This window comes from Amborella trichopoda, chromosome 12 (genome assembly GCF_054954075.1).
Source record: "Amborella trichopoda isolate Santa Cruz 75 chromosome 12, AtrichopodaSantaCruz75HAP2 v2.0, whole genome shotgun sequence".
Taxonomy (NCBI): Eukaryota; Viridiplantae; Streptophyta; class Magnoliopsida; order Amborellales; family Amborellaceae; genus Amborella; species Amborella trichopoda.
The window spans coordinates 174,689-194,445 of record NC_142347.1 but is presented as its reverse complement, the minus strand read 5'-3'; the positions used below and the strand labels follow the sequence as shown (position 1 = coordinate 194,445).

Here is a 19,757-nt window from a genome sequence, read left to right as displayed (position 1 = left end):
ATTCACATCAAGAGCCTCCCCTTCAAAAGGCTTTGGTATCAGGTATTCTTTAAAGCGATGGCCTCAGTACGAAGCCAAGTTGGAAGGATGATAGAAATGCTTGTTTCATCTAGTATGGATAGATATGTCTGCAGAAATTGGAACATATTCAATAGCAATCATATATACATGTACACTTTTATAAAGATCAGTGGTCGCCAAGCTCTGTAGTATGGATTGATATGGATGTCGTTGAAAATACAATGCACAAAATTTGCAACAAAAAAACCTCATATATAACTCCCTTGCTCCTAATTATCAGTTTCATGTACCTCAATCCAGATTACAATCATCCATAGCCCTCATCCAGATTGAGGGGCAAGGATGCTTGTTGCAATTGCACTAGGTTAGCTATGTTCTCCTTGATGCACAATGAACGCTACCTAAGATACTAAACTGTGGTCATTTATTGATTCAGCTTGAAGGGCCTCATTTTCATTTTCAGATACATAGAGTGCAGCATTCTCACATTCCTCTCTCGTTCTTCTCAGCTCATCCTTTTCTGGAATAACTCCATCCTCATCTGATGATGCCTCATTTTCATTGTCAGATACACAGAGTGTAGCATTCTCACATTCCTCTCTCATTCTTCTTGGCTCATCCTTTTGTGGCCTAACTCCATCCTCACCTGATGATGCCACAAACAAAAAAAAGAAATGACGAAGGAACAGGGAAATACATGTAAGTTTGTCTTGAACGTGCATCACATGCACAAAAACATACTATCCCTTTAAATTATGCAAAATATATGACTTCAACAGCATTAAAACGTTCAATATAAACAAGGTTTGCAATATCAATGAAACCTCAAACATTATGAAGGGAGAAGCATAAAGGTTCAATCAAACGAACCAACCGTATGAAATGTCACTTCACAATGTAAAATACAACTGCAAGCGAATGTCAAAAGGGTTATCAACTCAAGATGCAAGAGCCAAGCCATAAGCATAATTACAAATGTAAATGGAACTAGAGCAAGGGAACCATTCATAATAAAAGATGAATTTGAGCACAGGAAGCACAATTCAGGAACTATTTTTCATTCGTCTTTTGCCTTTTTTCGATATTGCAACTTAAAGTGCGGCAACTCAAGATCCAAGGTTCTAACTGGAGCTAAGGTAGCCCTTATATAAAAGGTGCCACGTCATATGTTTTGGATATGCATCGCACTTATGCACTTATGCATAAGCCGCTCCGTGTGCCAGTTTATATTAGTCTTGAGGTGTATCCTTTGATTGACATGCAAAGTTTAATGCATTCAATTAGCAGGCTCTAGGGAAATTGTTGTTGTTATCTTGGGTAGTCTGTCTTTTATCTTGTTGCTGAGCGTCTTTATCCTCATCCTCTAATGTCTGATTTCATAGAATCCCACCCTGGAGAAGAGGGAGCTCCGTGAAAAGATCTAGGCTGATTACATGTGGGCAAGTCCCTCATCGACCATGCAGCTCCTTTCTGCAATGTTTTTAAAATTGAGGAGTCATGATGTGTTAGGCATGAAATTATATGTCATGAGCCAAATATTTACTGATGAATTTATCAACTGGTGGTAAAGGGTGATCAGAACTGAAGCAAAGTCCTATTTAATATTTCAACAAAGAGGCAAAATCCTCCAGGCACTTTGCGTTTAAGATGTTCAACTTAGGTGATTGATCGATAAAACAGGCCCGATAGTCTTATAAAAACAAGAAATAACCAGTGAGCCTCCTGGAGCCATGTGGCTTTGGTGAAACCAATGTCAGTACAACTAGATTGGATCACCCAACTTAATCCAATCTTTTTTAACCACAAGCCTGGTCAGTCAAGAAAACACTACGCAAGCATTAGAGCATGATTCAGGTCTAGTTCTCCACCTGAACTTTTTCTTTTCTTTTCTTTTTTTTTTCTTTTTTTTCAATTTTTGTTATAGAAAAGATATGCAATTACTGGTACAGTGCTGCATCCAACACAGATATATCTCAATTCCTTGGCCTCCATATGTTTCAGTAGTTTTAGCTAAAAGCCTAAACATATTTGATTTGTCAGTATTGTTCACAGATTGGAACAGTCTGATCCAGCCTAGAAGAGTGTGATTTAACTTGGCAGCACGGTTCAGTTGATTAGATGTTCTAGATAACCAAATGAGGTTCACAAGTCCGTCATCCTTAAAAGAAATACAAAATTCAAATCCAGTTCTGCGAAACATAATCAGTTCAAGCAAAATGAACAAGGGACTACAATCACTAGTACCAGAAGGGAGTTTTATGCTACTTTCTCCGTCAATATATATCACGAAAATAATATGCAAACAAATGTAATTATGGATCCCCAAGTTACCACAAAGGAGCTTTGGATTTAGCATGTTTCTTACCAAATTGACTTAAGTTCTTTGAAAGAATCTTAACACGCTTCCCTTTGATGTACCGGTATTCCCATTTTAAAGGTGGATATTTCTTTTTTAACTTTTTGTACTTGTCCAGCATGCCCAGTTTCTGAAATTCATCTCCAACCATCACGACAATTGCATTGTTTGGCTTGACACCTAGCTCTTCCATGTCAGCAAATACCTTGGATCAAAAAATGCAAGCTTTCAGAAATAAATATCACAATAGATAGGAACAAATCCGAGATACCACAGAAGGGAAATTATATAGAATATCATAAATACGTTTTAATACTAGGATGAATACTCACTCAAATGCAATATATCCGAAACGCATGTAACAAATTATTTGATCATGCACGAGATAGATAACAAAAAATTGGTTTATAGAACATAAGCATTTTGATAAAGTAACGTACTTTTAAGTAAAACCAGACATTGTCAAATCAAACACATCAAAAGACACAATCAACAGCATACAAATCATTCCTAGAAAGATAGATTACACATACAGGTTTCCTTTATATAATTATATCAATAAGGTCTTAAAATGTACAAGAGCCCTTAGCAGCATGAAATATGATTTGTGAGAGAAGGCCAAACACGCATTTGATTGTGTACCTTGCATAATTATAGTTGGCCTGAAAAGGTCCCACAAAAGAAACACATCCTGAAGTTTTCATGATTGGGTATCTGCAAACAAGTGACCATTGGATGTTGAGGTTGTGTGGCCATTTAAAGGTCTTACGAGAGCATGTAAAACTATGACTATAGTGATATGATAACTCCAGTGGGACCAAATGATTATGGTCCAAAGGGACCAAAGTTGACAATATTCATGCCATGACTCAAATTACGCTTGACGAGCTAGGCCTAGTTGAGTTCTAAAACCCTATAATACCTGCGCATATAGCACAAACGGGAAGGGTTTGTAGGGTTAACCCTTGATAAGGTCGGAGAGATGCCCAGGGTAGTTGGCCAAGGGACTTTGTGACCCTTGTGCGTGATTCATAGGCCTGAAGGGACGAAGGCCAAATCATCAGACCATCACATGGCATATGCACATATGATAACCGTAATAAGAAACATACATCATGGAGGGTGTTACATATAAATGTGCTATAGCCCCCATGCACCAATTGCGATGTGTGTGCACAGGTCTGAGTGACCTAGGATTGTCCCTTGGGGGAATTTGTAGTCCATAGACTGGGATTGTGTACTCATCACCTATATTAACCCTTATGATGAACTGTGGGTCATAAGAACTACTCGGTCAGTTTGAGAAAGTACGTGGAACATAGTCACCAGTAGAGATAAAGTTCCTCGGTATTTTTGCATTTTAATTAACGAAGTTAGATCCGATACCCATCAAATTAATCTAGAAATAATTAATTTTGTTGTAAACGATTTTAGCCTATTAAAATAATTTTTTTGGATGCCTCTGGATATTCTATTTCATTGAAACTAGAATCTAAATGAGCTAAAACTGAATTTTTTGGTATTTAAATATTTTGAGAAGAAAATAAATTATTCATATTTTTTTAAAATCACTTTAATGGTTCTAAAATAATTAAATAATATGGGGGGCCCATTTTACTCTATAGGCCCATCATTTTAGCCCATATTTGATGGGGGCATGGGGGCCACTATGTCCCCATAGAGTGGGTAGCCCCACTCCTTGCCTCTTTCTATTTTATATGGCTCGTTTCGTAAGCCATATAATTGACTTAAAGAGAAAAGGAAAGTTTTGAAAAGAGACTAATTGATTTCAAAAGAAGAATGCATAGAGATTGTTTGAATATAAAAGGAAACTACAATATATTTTCTCTATACTAAATCTTTGATGGGATTACGTTAAAGAAGCTGAGAGATAATGTTCTACCATCTTCTATTAGATCATGATAGTTGATCTATGGATTGTATGCGATGCAGGGTAATTTGAGGGAACAATAAAATCAACAAGGAGCAAAGCCAAACACAAGCATAATTTTCTTCTCCATACCCCAAGCTAGAGTTCCAAAAGCCTAAGCTTTTCTCTCTTTTAATTTCTAAAAATCATGTGGAATTCACCCTCTTAAGGCCACACACACCTCTTGCTAAAATCTCTCACCCCACAAGTCACTAATGATCAATAATCTAGATGGAATCTTCATAAGGATGGCTAAACCCTAAAAACCCTAACCTTAGCATCTCTTCTATATAATCTGTCAATGGGGTCATCTCTCTCTCTCTCTTTCTCTCTCTCTCTCTCTCTCTCTCTCTCTCTCTCTCTCTCTCTCTCTCTCTCCCCATCACAAAAGAGTTACAAAAATAAAAGAAAAAGGGGGGCACTCCCTAGGTTTGGTTGACCTATTAGTGGGCACGCCCCCACATAGTAGATCAAGGGTGAAGCCCTTGCTTTGTTCCACATGCTCTCATACTTCATAGAAGGGTTTAGCCAAGCTTCCCAAGTTCTGTGAGATTCAAGAAAAACATAGATCCGTGCGCCATTGGTGGAGGAGACCCGGTGTAGAGTGTACAAAGTCCTTGGGGGTAACCTAAGGCAAGGTATTTGGTAATTCTAATGGCTCCATGTTTTCTTGATTCATGTATTGTATTTTTGTTTTATTGTAAGAGAAGATAAACTAGATTTTATTAAGGTTTATTTCTCTAAATTAAAGCTGTATTTTTTTGACATATCTAAGTGATCTAGCCAGTATTGCAAAAGACAATGAAAATTTTTAAACTATACATATTGTGCTAGACCACATAGTCCTTTCAGATACCATAGCAAGACTTGTACCAGGCCAAGTGATATTCCCTTATTTCTAGAGAGAATTAGAAATACAATCAATTTGAAAAGGGCTTGGATGTGCTCTTTGAATATCAAACATATCTGAACTTCCACGGAATCTTGAAACTTTTCTTTTTAAGAAGGGAGGGGATCACATCATAAACTGTTATAATTTTTGTTTTGTATTTCTGAATTCATGTGCAGCTCAACATGCCATCATGTAATTGACGAATTGCAACACAACAACAAACTTGATCTACCTGTACCTACTGAGACCCAGGAGAAAATTTAGACCAGCGAGTAACATTATTTACCAGCGCATCAACAATATTAGACCTCCTCAAGCACATGAAAAAGATGGACCTAAAGAACATAAATAAAACATGCCATAAAAAGTAAAGTACAAAACTTTCATAGGATCGTATCCACCATTCTTGCCCACTGGATCACATTTCGACTATCACCATGACCTAATTAAATGAGCTCCTCTTGTGGGCAAGGTTTAAGACCTTTGAGAAATGGATTGGCCGCATCTAGAGAGCAACATGGCATACACCCAGTGGCCCTTACAATGACAAGAAATATCAACCACATTCCCATCCACATACCTGATAATGCCCTCCTGTCACCTGGGCTGAGGTTCCCATGATAACTACTCATGGACTGGAGGGGATAATAAACTTTCTCATGGGATGTACTACAATGGCTCTTTCCTTGTGGGAGTTAACTACTTACCTGTGATGACCCTAAAATGTTTAAACTAAAATAATAATAATAATAATAAAACGAACATAATATTTATATGAAGAAATCATTTTTGAATAATAGTCCATCGTGTTAATAATACACCATGGGACCATTAGTTTACAAATCCTGTTAGCTTTCCTTAAAGTGTTTCAAAATAACAATTTCATTTTTGTTTTTTGTGAGCCATTTTCATAGTATGGCCCAAGAGGACCACTCGTCCTCTTTGCTCTCTTTTTTACATTGCCTTATGATGTGGCAGGCTTTTATTCAATTGTCTTAGCTGCTTGACACATCTATTATGCTGTGAAAACTAAGCATGAATGCCATCTTCCATCTCATGTACGTGCACACTATGAGGATTTACGTCTTAATCATGTTACAGAAACCCCACCATTCCCTTTACCTGCAACTCACTCTCTCTCTAGACCTGATGGTTCATCTCACCTTCATTCCTCGTAAACTTTCCCCTCAACCCAATTGCATGGTCAAATAATATCATCACATAGTAATGTTTTAAACTACTAAATTTAGATTATTGTTGATCGTGATATGAATCATGTGCATATGGTTTATGTATCATGTTTATCTTATTTGTCCAGTAAGGAATTCATGATATGTGTAAAACTAGAAATGAATATGTCAAATAACATGTATTAGAATGCATGAAATCAAGACGTCGAATTTCTGCTTAATAGGCATTCTTTTAGAAAATATTTACATTTTCCAACCTTGATTTTCAAGGATTATGATGGTCATTTACTGAGTAGTCAAACTCATCAAACTATTGTGAATTCTTTTCAGAGTAATTGCAGCCTCATGGATTGATTGTACAGCAGGAGTAACCTTGAAGAAGTTTGTAGTCGTGAATAAATTCTCTTTTGTAACTCTTAATCTATCAAAATTGTATATATATATATATATATATATATCTATATATATATACCTTCATGTTAATATAAGTTGTGAATAGAAGTCTGAGAGTTTCTGAATGGAAAAATTCGTTTCGGTGCAATATATAGTAAAAATTTCAATTTTGTTTTATGCTTTAGGAATAGGCTGTCACATCTCAAGAATTTTAGTATTATAAAACTTGGGGTGTGACATTACCACTCCACACTAAACTCATGGTGGACACATGTTCTGCATTTGTTTCCAAATTGGCCCTTACATATTCACGAATCCTTGCAACAAGGCCCTTTAATAATCAGTCTTCCATAATTTCTGATCATAACAACTCAAAAGTAACTTTTAAAAAACCTCAAGTCCTCAAAGCCTGATTCTGCATCTTTGCAACTCAAAAAAAAAACAACTTGCCCTAATGTTTGACTAAGATGACAAATAAACCCAAATGCTTGAAAACCCGATTTAACTTCCATAGCCTACACCTAAAATCCTTCAAAATCTTTCATAAGAATTACTGGTGATATGTTTCCATAAACTCAGCTATTAGCAATGCCAACATCTACCTGATATCATGCTGATTTCATGATGCATCAAGACTCCCCTGTCTCATGTAAACTCCAACACCTGTTCATCGGTTCAGATTTCTGTTTAAAGGTTTGTTTGTATGGTGAGAGTATTAAGTGAAGTTGGAGACGTATGGAGTTCACGACAATCACACAAGATGAGATCTCAGGGGAAAGAATGAAATCAAAGAAAGGTGAATTCACTAAGCACCACCGTGTTTGATGCATTACAAGCCAGAATGCTGCAAGGTTAGGCTGCCAGGGATGTATGATGCACTTGAGTTCTATGATCAAAACCTTTAGTATTTTGATTTATAGACGAGTGAGAATGTCCTTCCTTGGTGCAAGAGTTTGAAGCAGTACATTTTATCCTATTTGGCTGCCCATTTAGTTTTGAATTAAAGACCATACTCATGCTACCTACCAAAAAAAAAAAGATAAATATGTAAAGTGATGCAGTACTTGTCCTATAGAGAACTGACAACTACAAGAGAGAACATCCAGAAGTTATATGATCAGAGATGACAACCTATACAACTTGCTTGACTGTCCCCAACTTTTGTTGCATGCATCAACCATTCGTATACAAGAACCATCCTCAATAAGCCCAGAAGTTAAAATCACATCATCCACAATGGCTTAGTAACAAGTGGTTCTTCGTTGACTAATGTTCTGATGGAGTAAAGTTGCATGGTCACACTAGCCGTGGCATAATGGAGAAAACATCCCTCTAACAAAATATATGTCCTTGAGACAGCCATCACGCATGCGCCTTTTGCTCCAAATAAATACCAGGACATCATCCGTGATCAGCCAGCTGAAAGCACGGGAGTCTTCAGTATGGAAAAAGAGTAAAACAAATGTTAGCTAAGGCAGAACTAACAAATTATAACCATGAAAGGAGAGATGAGATCTTGGTATCAGATCCCTCAAGCTTCCAAGTCTCTTGAGGTCTTGTTCATGATACAAAAATTTCAAAGGCATCAAGAGGCCATACTCCAATCTGGCTCATCTTCTTATCAAATTCCATCCAGTCCATAATTTAGAACAAAGAATTAAAAAGACGTGGAAAAGTATAACGTTGGCTGCCTATCTAACACAAACCTCCTCGTTTACCCGGGCTTCGGACCAAAATGACCAACAGGGGGCTGGCAACGGCAGTTATTTAGAACAAAGAATTGCAGCGCACAAATCCATATACCTCCTCCAAGTGAAATTTTGCAAGCAATGCATCTTAACAAGTATCCCATATCCAAGACTGAAGTGTTAAGACAAATCTGTTCCAAATTTGTCATTTTCTCCCCAGATTGGGGGAGAATAACATGTAGAAGAAATGGCCTCTTTAATGTGGATAGCAAAAATCGTAGCCATCTAAATGCTTATATGCCCAAAAACTGGCTATCACCCCTCTCAACGCTTGTAGCGATAGTAATCTATCACCTCTAGTATATGGGAACATAAATTCCCATTCAATCAAATGCATTGTCTCATCATCACCATCGTAAGAGTCTCTTCTCAATTAATTGGGGTCACCTACACGAATTCTGGTCCGTCATTATGCTCTATTAAGGACCATACCCTTAGTGAGTTCATAAGTCCCCATGTCTTTTCTCACTACTTTCAACCATGTTCTTTTAAGCTTATCCCTTACCTTTTTTTAGCCTTTCACTTGAACTAACTCACACCTCCTAATAGGCGTTGTCCTGAGTCAACGCAATATATGGCTAGCTCACCTCATCTTAACGCTTATTGGTGCCATAACTAAATTCTCCCAAATGTATTCATTTTGAATTCTATCCCTTCACGTCTTACCACTCATCCATCTCAACATCCTTGTCTCAGCTACACTCATTCTATGGATATGTTGTTTATTGACTACCCAACATTCTATCCCATAAAGCAAAGTTGGTCTCACAGTTGTCCTATAGAACTTGCTCTTCAGCTAATTGGTATGCGGCGATTAAATAAAACTCTGCACGCACACCTCTACTTTGCCCACCGAGCTCTAATTCTATGCGCGACATCTTCCTCAATCTCTCTATTTTCTTGAATTATTGACCCAACATATCGAAAGTGCACACTTTTTGGTATTTCTTGGTCGTCAATCTTAACTACTTCCTTGTCTCTACTCCTATTATTACCAAACTTGCATTCCATATACTCTTTCTTAGTCCGGCTAGTTTAAAACCCTTGAAGTCTAGAGCATCCCTCTAAAGTTTGTTGACACCTTATCCAGTTTCATCGATCAAAACTATGTCATCTGCAAACAACATGCACCACAGTACCTCATTTTGTGGTTACCTAGTTAAGTCATCCATAACCAAAACAAAGACGTATGGGCTCAATGCAAACCCATGATGTAGACCTATCCCACTATTTGTTTGTACACTAGTTAGCGCTCCCTCGTACATATTTTTCACCAAGTCGATATAGTGTCCGGATACTCCTTTCTTTTCCAATACCCACCGAATCAAATCTCAAGGTACTCTATCATAAGCTTTCTCTAGATCAATAAAGACCACGTGGAGGTCTTTTCCCTTTATCTTAAACTCCTCAATCAGTAGCCTAAGTAAGAAAACAGCCTTAGTTATTGACCTCCAGGGTATAAAACTGAATTGATTTTCTGATACACTAGTTTCATGCCTTCGGCGATTGCTCAATCACTCTCTCCCACAGCTTCATAGTGTGGCTCATAAGTTTGATCCCTCGATTGTTAACACAATTCTGTATATCTCCTTTGTTTTTGTAAATAGGTACAACAATACTTTTTTTTATACATCTACCATTTTATTTGTTCTCAACACCTTATTGAACAACTTAATAAGCCAGTCAATGTCAATCTCCCCCAAGCACTTCCAAACCAATATCGGGACACCATCTGGTCGTAAAGCCTTCCCTATCTTCATCCTCTTCAGAGCTTCTTTCACGTTCGATATCCTGATCCTACGATGTATAAATGATCTCCGCCCTCATTTATGCCAACGGTTCCTTCTACTGCAATATTCCCATTGCATTCGTCATTTAATAATTTTTTAAAATAAAATTTCCAACTTCCATTGACCTCTTCATCCTTGACCTCTTCATCCTTCACCAAGACCCTTTGATCGTCACTCTTAATGCATTTAATATGGTCTAGATCCCTATATTTTTCTCTCTCATTTTTGTTAATTTGAAGACATCTTTTTCACCTTTTCTTGTTCCCAGTTTACAAAATAAATTATCATATGCCTTAAGTTTAGCCTCACTATTTGTTTACTGTATTCTTAGCATTTTTATATTCTTCAAAGTTTTGATAATTTCTATTACATTGCCAAGTTTATAACATGATCGTTTTTCGCTAAGGCCTTCTGAACCTCATCACTCCACCATCCAATTTCCTTATCAGAATCTTTTTTCCCTCTAGATTCTCTTAAAATTTCTTTTGCCACACTTAATACAGTCAGTCCTCTCATTACACATAACATTGACCTCATGCTCAGAGTTTCATTTTCCTTCTTTAACTAATTTATCCCTACATAAGTTTATTTTCTCATTTTTTAATTCCACCGCCTAGTTCTTGGAAACTTATTAATTTCACCCTTTCTCTTCCATGTCTTTATGTAGACGTTTATAACCACGAGCCTATGTTGGGTAGTCAAACTCTCTCCTAGTTTAGGCTCCATGCACTAAGAGGAACCAACTTATTCAGGTTGCACTAAGAGGAACCAACTTATTCAGGTTGCTTATAATTGGGGCATTTTGCATTATCAACAAGACCTATAATTTCCATAGACTATTACAATGGTAAAACGTTTACACATATCCAACTAAGGAAAACATGACTTCAAAAGATCAAAATGTGGTGCTATACAGTAAGGAATTCTTGCCCCCCCCCCCCCAACACCCAAAAAATAAAAATAAAAACAACAAACAACATAAATAAATAAATAAATAAAAATAAAAATAAAAATAAAATAAAAAACATCTCTTCCAACAATCTTCACTTAACCAGCATTTATAGATACCCATGCTCATAATCTTAGGGCAAAGAGTCATGTTAAGGTGAAAACAAAAACAAATCTCATAGCATATACATTGAGAATCTCTTACCACTGCATATAAAACAAAACTATAGTGCGGGAAAATAAGAATGACAAGCTCAAACATCTTTTAGCGCCGGCAAGTGTCGTAATGATGAAAAGATATGCTTTGTGAAATTTCACCTCAAACATCTTATCATGCATGTTGTTCTTATAGTAAACCGAAATGATGAGATGAAAAAAGATTCGCGGCAAGCCTTCTAAATTTTCCGAAAATATCTTGGTCCAAAGTTCCTCAGCTTCTTCAAGTCTTCCATCTTCAATTAAAGCATTCAGTAGGGTATAATAGCTTCCCATGGTCTTTCCTTGACCCTTGCTCAACATCCACTTTGTTACCTTAAAATTTGACAATACCTTTGACGGTCAGTAGCACAAAGGTATACTATGAAGATCAATGCTAGCTTGGCCAACAGCCAAGAAAGTAAGAGGTCAAGTGCAAATGAAGTAAGATCAAACACCCAAAAAATAATAGTGCAATATATAGTAGTACTTTCAAGTTCCAACTTATGAGAACAAAGGGAAAAACAAGAAGGAGAAGAAAAAGAAAACTATTTTTACAAAGAAGAAAAATAAATTTTACCTGGATGATACGCTTCCACTCCTTTTCATTTTGAAGTATCTTAAGTGCTTTCTTGACTACAATAAGAGGGAACTCTAACTCCCAAGCAATGAATGAATCAAGAGCCCCATAAACTTCTTCCTTGACATTTGACAATCCCTTTATCTGCAGTAAATAAAGAAAATCTCTGGTGTATTTTAATTTTCTATATACATAAGATCACAAAAGATGTAGAAATAGATTTGATTAGACCCCAAATTCTTGAAGTTTTTCACTCATTAATAAAACTTTGTTTCAGCATCAATAAAGAAATGGCGTCAATGCAATGGATCTTTCTTAATGTATCAATGATGATGAGATGGTATTAGGAAAGAATGGATGAATCTACACACCATTGCATGGAATGAGAAATGAGGTTAGTCCGAAGCTTTATCCTGCAATCTGTCACTCATACCCATCCTTAGATCATCCTTGTTGTAGATACGTAACAGGAAAAACTCATCAAATTCTACCAACAACTCTTAGCTTCTTTTTTTTGGGGGGAGGGGGTATGTGAACTCTTGCTGCTTTTATTATAGGAGTCGCACCGTATGGAAGGCTAGACATCTCTTTATTGTCTATTTATTGTTTATATGCTATGAGTTATAACATTCTCTATTCGTTATGTACTTGCTCTACATTGTAATACAAGCACGATGATTGAAGCCCTGTTAGCTCCTCTCAAACTATAAATGGCACTAAAATGCAGATTTCCTTGTCAATGGGTCAGGTTGCGTCCAGGTCAACCAGGACCTTGGTTGGGTCCAAGTAACTTGGACCCGGACCTAGATCTAGAAATTTTATAGATTACTTGTTTTATTTATATACTATTTCGTATATGTATTTTATGCCAGTTCAATCTGGACCCCGTCCCGACCTGGGCTGGTCCAAGTCATTTGGACCCAGACCCAACCAGCTGGGTTCAAAACATGGACCTGGATCCGGTTGGTGTCGACCCCGATTGCCACCCCTAGTGTAGTTGTTTAGGATGGGGTGTATTTCTTTCTAAGAAAAGCGAAAAATTTGCAGTAATAATCCATGGTACGTTGCTTTGTCCCTTAATGGCAAAGGAACTCGAAGAGGCATCAAGGGAGGCAAGGGGAGAAAGGCCTAACCTTTCCTACCAATTGGAAAACCCCAAACTCCAAATGATGATGATAGATTTAAAGTAGCAACTTCCCACCTTATCTCAACCTGGACAGCAAAACCAGAAAGAAAGCTCTTGCTTGATACTTCAAGGATTGAGACTGATTTTAATGGGTCACAGGATGTTGCCTTGCCATCTCTTTAATAAACGGTCATTGAATATTAAAATTCTAGCAAGTGAAAAAAAAAACACAAATTGGGAAGAAAAGTGAAAAAAAAAAAACGGTTATTGAATATCAAAATTATGTGACGAGAGGCTTGTGATGACAAGGCCGAAAACTCTTCAAGGTCTTTCTTAACCTCATCAATACATGTCAGATATAAGTTTGTCTGTGCATTATGGGCATGAGTTGATCGAGAAGAGTCTGTCTATGAATTATGGGCATGAGTTGCTCAAGAAGAGCAGCTTTGTTTGACGGACAATCTTTAGGCCCAAGAATAAATTGTTTGTGCACCCACTATTGGCCTGGTGGGTATTGGTGATTTTCTATGCTAACACTGAGGGGAAATCAATCTGAGTATGCATCTGTTGGTGTAATATGGCACACATTAATCTTCAGGTTCAGTTTATCTAGTACATAAAGATGTCTTTTCATTGAGCCAAAACAATTTGAAGTGGAATTTTGGAGTAGGATTTTCTGTAGAATATTCTCCTTTTTTTTCTTTTTTGTTTTTTTTGGTACAAAGGTGACAATATATTACTAAAATAGTATAGTAAAAAAATGGTCACGAGAGGTGAGGTGCTACGGCATCCCACAAACGAGGTGCTCCTTCACAAGAACAATAATAACAAAGTGAAGAAAGAACAAAGAAGAGTGCAGGATGAGAGGTAGAGAAAGTAGAGCAAGGGGGGAGAGAGCGACTTTTTTTTTTTTTGTGGGGGGGGGGGGAGAGTTAGCACTGTCCAAAAAAGTGCGCTGTCAAAATATTGTTGCTGTGCAAGGAAGGGAGGGGGGGGAGGGGAGGGGAGGGAGAAAGAGAGAGAGAGAGAGAGAGAGAGAGAGAGAGAGAGAGAGAGAGAGAGAGAGAGATCATTCTCAAATTTATTTAGTTTTGCAAATGTGTGACTTCTCAAATTTATTTAGTTATGCAAATTTGTGACTTTTGTAATCAAATGACTCACTCTCTCTCTCATGGTGATGAAACCCTGACAATTCTCAAAAAAGAAACTTGTGATTTTTATGATTCTTTCGATTTGGGAGAGACATTGGCAAACCTAAGCAGATCAGAACTCTCCGAGCGGTATGCTGAAAGAGTGAAGGAAGCAAAATGCTGCTGTTCATGCAAACTTTAGGGTCTCTCAACAAGTTGAGATCCTGAGAACCATTGATATTACCATCCTATGAAATTGACTGATTATGTTCCAGTTTCCAATATATGCCTATGTACCTTCATGTTAAAAAATCCTGGCTTTGATATGAATATGAACGTTTAACAGCCATTTGAAATCATGATATATTATGTTAAAAAACAATAGAAAGGGCATGGAAAAACAAAACCTTACACATTCCACAAGCTTCTCTGACTTGGATATGGAACCTATTCTCTTCCTCGTTTTCCATACACGGGGATATCTAGGTCTTGGGCCTTTCGCAACACAGATCTGCACAAAAAGACAAACGGTGTCTTCTTAAGAACAAAAACTTCACTAATTAACAAAATAGAAAATGGGAAAACAATTTGCAACTATAAAGTTATAACCTCACCATCAAAATTTGTGCTGTAGATTAAGGCTATTTAACCAAGCATGATAAAGACTATCACTCTGTCATTAGTATCATTTGCAAGCTTACCCTCCCTTGAGCTTTATTCATCACAACGATTGATCATGGTCAATCATAATATAAACTAACGTCTATAGTCTTTTCTGAGCATATTGTTTCAATTCAAACATTCTCAACCTCTCAAGCAAATATACTCTGCATTTATGAGAACTACAAATTTGAAAGCACAAGTGCAGGACATACCAAGGAAAAATTGGGATTAGTATATTCCATAAGCTGTAGCAACTGCCAAAATGCACAAAAGAAAAAGGCATCAAATAAAATTTGTATTTATGATAGATTTCAGAACATGACAATAGCCAAACCCAAGGCAGTGCTACAGTCGCCCTAATCACATTTGAGCCAGCTACCATCTCTTTAACCACATGTCATGGCTTCATTTTGCCACATAACAAGATTTGGGATAGAATCATATTTCTGTTACTTTTTTCGTAGTTATTAAAATAAAAAATAAAAAGAGCAAAACGCTCTCAATGTTCCACAAATTCAACACTTAAAAGCTCTCCAATCTCTGATAACCTCTCTCAAATGAAGCTAACAGCCTTACATCATCCGCCATTGGTTCAGAGTGCTCTTCCAACTCATGTGACACGTGCTCTAGCATATCAACAGCTGATTGAATTATATATCATTTCTATTCTTACATGTTTGCTTTTTGTTATCCACTGCCATTCTCAGGTGAGTTTCAGGGCAAAGACCAACATGAGCCAAGGCCACAGATGGCTCCAAGAAGTAGCCAATTGGGCTAACAATGCAAAATTCATATTAGTGCATGCAATAAGTACGACATTAGCCTCCAAGGACTATTAAACTTCTGAAAAGAATTTAGCAGGTTATCGAAAATAAAAGTATTCATGTCATCATGTAAATACGAGATGTAGATAGCCAAATTTTGCACTCAATCAGATTTCTCTTGGGAAATTGAAGGAGAATCAGGTTTTGGGAGATTTTTGCACTGGTTATAGCACTCCATGGCATTCCCAAGCCATTGTGCCATTGCAGCAGATCCTGATGTATCAGTTGCATCAGTCGCCTCTTTTTTCGATATGGTATGGTCTCCAAGTTTCAGAAGAAATCTCAGGAACGCTGAACCAAAGGAGCTCTGCAGGATTTTCAGTACACGACAAAAAGTTTTGGGCCTACAGAAAGAGATGATGCCATTGTGTTCAGGGACCACACAGGGGAGGCAATTATCACCTTTTCAGGTCCAGCAGGGTGGATTGATTCCAATGAAATTGAAGTTATGGCCCTAATCACAGGCTTCATCTTTCAGATAAAGGGTGGGCCAGGCTCATTATCAAAGGGAATTCTTCTAATGTTATAGAATGGGCAAAGAAGTCATTCATACCTTCGGTTAGCTCTTCTTTTTTTCATAGAATCTTGAAAAATATACAGGCTTATAAATCATTGTTGTGCATTCTTGGAGAGAGGCAGATGTATAGTTGATTCATCAGCTATGGAGGGGATAAATAGGATGGAATTATTCATATGGAAATTTATAAAACTCCAAGTATGATTTGAATTATTTTACATCTTACCCATACTTTTTCATCTAATTTCATATCACCCAGCACTGTTTTGATGAAATATCGATAGCCCATAAAATGACACGTCAAAATGGACTTTAAAATTTATCAAAAACAACTAGGGTAAATTGTTAAATAGTTCAAATATAAAGTGTATTTTCATAAATTTCCCTAATTTATTGCACCATCCCCTCTGTAGCCAAATTTGTCTGTTTTCATACTTTTGTACTTGTCTGATTGTAAACTTGGCAACTACATCAATTTTGTAAATGATGTTTTCATATATTAATAAAGTCAAGTTACCAAACTGAAAAACAGAAAAAGACACAAATGGATGAAAGAAAGAACATCGATAATCAAGGGGTTGAGGTGCCACACACTAGAGGCTACAAGGCAATGGCGGTAAAGTTGCATAACAAATGGATGTTAGACAGATTAACGATAAGTTAAAAGGCAAAGTTCACATGTCTCCCTCGTCCTACCTACGAGAGATTCTGGATCATAGGTAACTAACAATTTCAAGAAAGGTGTTTTTCCGAGATTTGCACTGCAAGATCCTAAAGATGGCACTGTCAAATATGAGTTTTTCATCATCTTTCCTTGATTGCAACCAACATGGCACGACAGAAGAAAAATGATGAGTTTGATGCTTTCATGGGTGAGTTTTAAGAGTAAATTTTGGGGATGTGGGCCGTTGATGTACATGCACGATTTATAAATTGTAACTCTTGCATTGGAAAACATGAACTTTTGCATATTCATATTCTTTTGAGTATCAAAATCTTTTGACTTCTGCTTCAAAATCAAATAAATAAGACTAGAAATCATCCATTATCTGTACTAGGACACCTGTGCGTTAATCAGTTTCGTCTAACAAGATTACTAGAATCATAGAAACCCGTCTCATATATCAGAAAAGAAACGAACAAGGACATCCACTAAATCAAATAAAAAACAAAAAAGGTAAAGACTTCACATAAAAAAAAGTAAATAACTTTGCAGGAAACTCACCCAAGAGCAGTTGGACACAGTTGGAAACTTGATTATAGATAGACAACCAGTAACAACTGCCGGGGAACTCTGCAATACAAGCATCTCAAGAAAATGTCGGGACCAAGAATCTGCAATATATTATAAAACTAATGAATATAAGAAAGGACTGTAAAACAGGATGCCCAGCCAGTAAAAATCTTATACTCACATGCAATTAAAGTTCCTCCAAGGGATTTCAAAGGAAGAGGATGATCAAAAATGGAATAAAGATATCTCTAATGGATTTTTGAAGGCCCCAAATTGTTTGAAGAGCATAACATACTTGGCAACCAGCACGAGCACATGAGATAAGTTTGTGTGCACGTTTTTTTTAAACTGTTGACTTGAAGGTTGTGTGCATGTTAAACAATTACATTGAGAGAATGCGTTGCAGAGAATGCATGCTCAGCCAAATCAAACAATGAAAACAGCAAAACCCTCAATCCTACCTTAGAGCTGGCATAAATAAATGTCTTTTGTTTTTAACATTAACAAATACCCATCATTTCATGGACAATACCAAAGGCATACATACATAGATCTAGTAAATGACAGGTGGTTTGGGCCACTAGGCTTAGTGCTTGTAGAATTAGGGTTACACATAATGTCCAAGATTTGGATCCCCATTCACCCACCCAATAAGACAAAAGAAATGTGCAGTGAATAACTTTACTTAACAACAAATGCTTTCACAAAATAAAGGGCCTGATCCTTGTTCTCCAAGAATAAAAAAGGAAAAATTTCAAACACCAGAAAATAAGTTTTGAGTTTAATAACAGACACCTTTCAACGTTTAGAGAGAGGCCTTTAATGCTTCAAAACAAGATAGAAATGATACCCTTCCAACTTTTTAAGGGGAAAAAAGTTTCTGAAAGTGTAACCGTAACTTTTTTTCCTGATTGGACTACATCCCAACTCATCAGATAACTAGAGAAGACTATAGAAACAAACAGAGAAAAAAAAATTGAATGAGAAGACAAAGCTCTAAAAGAGGCAATTCAACCACAAAATATGTAAATTCTTAATCAAGACAAACCATTGTAATCCAATTGCATGTGCTTCAAATATATGCACATCTATTGTGTGTGGCTAGCAAAGAATTTTAACAATTATTGAAAAAAAAAAATCGCTATCCTTTTATAGATTCTCACTGTCTTTCGTAAATCTAGAAAACTTCAACAATTTAAAACTGTTTGGAAAAAATACAAATCAATGTATACAACCGATTTTGATGTAAACCGTAAACCTACTGTTTAAACAGCATTCTATATAACATTCTTATTTATATAAATAAATAAACATAACTTGCTTCAAGCAGAAAGCGTTCGTGCGCATAGATGATCAAAAATAGCTTCTAACATCTAAAAACTAGAAGAGTACACCAAAAATCCAAAATAACACAATTCAGATTTTAAATCTAAAAAATATAAAATTTCACAACTCATGCCTGCTGTTAATTACATCCCCTTTCTTTCCATGGAAATGTTCATGAGATTAGGATGGGGACTGTTGCAGGGATGCGGTTAACACTTTTCAGCAAGCTGTCAGTCTTTACCCCCCCTCCGGATTCGGAAGAGACAGTATCAACAATCCTTGGCTAAGCAAGGATCGGATCGGGTTCGTGTATCTTTTGGGTGTGGTTAGTATAAGTTCGAGGCTCTAAAAAATCCGGCGCATCTTCAAATAGTATTTTTTTTTTTGAAAGCTGCACCCTTAAATAGTATTAAAATATGTTTCAAATTTCAATACTGCAAATCTGACTTGAAAATCTATTTTAATCTCTAAATATAAAATTTAAAGCTTCAAAAATAGTCTAGATCATTTTTTTGATGACTTGAAAATCTATTTTATCTATAAATACTTTAAAATCTTGAAAATTGACCTTCCAAAAGAGCTTTAAAATATGCACTATTTTCAAAACTTGAAATTCATTTTTTTTCATATCCATGTATCTTGAGGTTGAGATCATCAAATTAAGGATTTTGAGCATTGAAATAACCTCTTCTAATGAAATTTTTGAGGTGCACATTAATTTGATTGTTTAGAACCTCACACTTATGTAAGCTTTTTTTTTTCCTCATCTTTTTGGTACTAAATCAAATTTTAGAGTGATAAATTAGGTGTGGTTTATATAAGGCCAAGGCTCTTACGATCAAAGTAAAGCTTACCTTCAAATAGTATCAAAATATATTGTTTTAAAGGTGAAGT

General features: G+C 36.5%; 1 protein-coding gene across 13 annotated transcripts; it reads right to left on the bottom strand.

Annotated features, from left to right (window-relative positions):
• Positions 1–191: 191 nt before the first annotated feature.
• On the bottom strand, positions 192–19,168 carry EMB1417 (Pentatricopeptide repeat (PPR) superfamily protein). 13 transcript variants are annotated; one of them, XM_020663173.2, is made up of 8 exons: positions 18,997–19,168; positions 17,529–17,638; positions 15,175–15,216; positions 14,707–14,810; positions 12,044–12,209; positions 11,587–11,799; positions 2,387–2,582; positions 192–667 (listed from the first exon to the last, which is right to left on the bottom strand). In XM_020663173.2, exons 2-8 carry the CDS (start codon positions 17,610–17,612, stop codon positions 423–425), a joined length of 1,050 nt encoding a protein of 349 aa, XP_020518832.1. In that variant the 5' UTR covers positions 17,613–17,638; positions 18,997–19,168; the 3' UTR covers positions 192–422. The 13 variants fall into 13 exon arrangements, with proteins under 13 accessions (XP_020518832.1, XP_020518835.1, XP_011620848.1 ...); XM_020663176.2 differs by having other exon boundaries at positions 12,044–12,187; XM_011622546.3 differs by having other exon boundaries at positions 12,044–12,187; positions 14,712–14,810.
• Positions 19,169–19,757: the final 589 nt, after the last annotated feature.

Coding starts and splice junctions, on each gene's coding strand:
- EMB1417 (XM_020663173.2), bottom strand. CDS start 17,612: ATGCTTGTATTGCAGAGTTCCCCGGCAGTTGTTACTGGTTGTCTATCT. Junction 12,210..14,706: donor AAGCTTGTGGAATGTGTAAG/GTTTTGTTTTTC, acceptor AAAATACACCAG/AGATTTTCTTTATTTACTGC. Junction 2,583..11,586: donor TGCATGATAAGATGTTTGAG/GTGAAATTTCAC, acceptor TTTTGATCCAAG/GTATTTGCTGACATGGAAGA.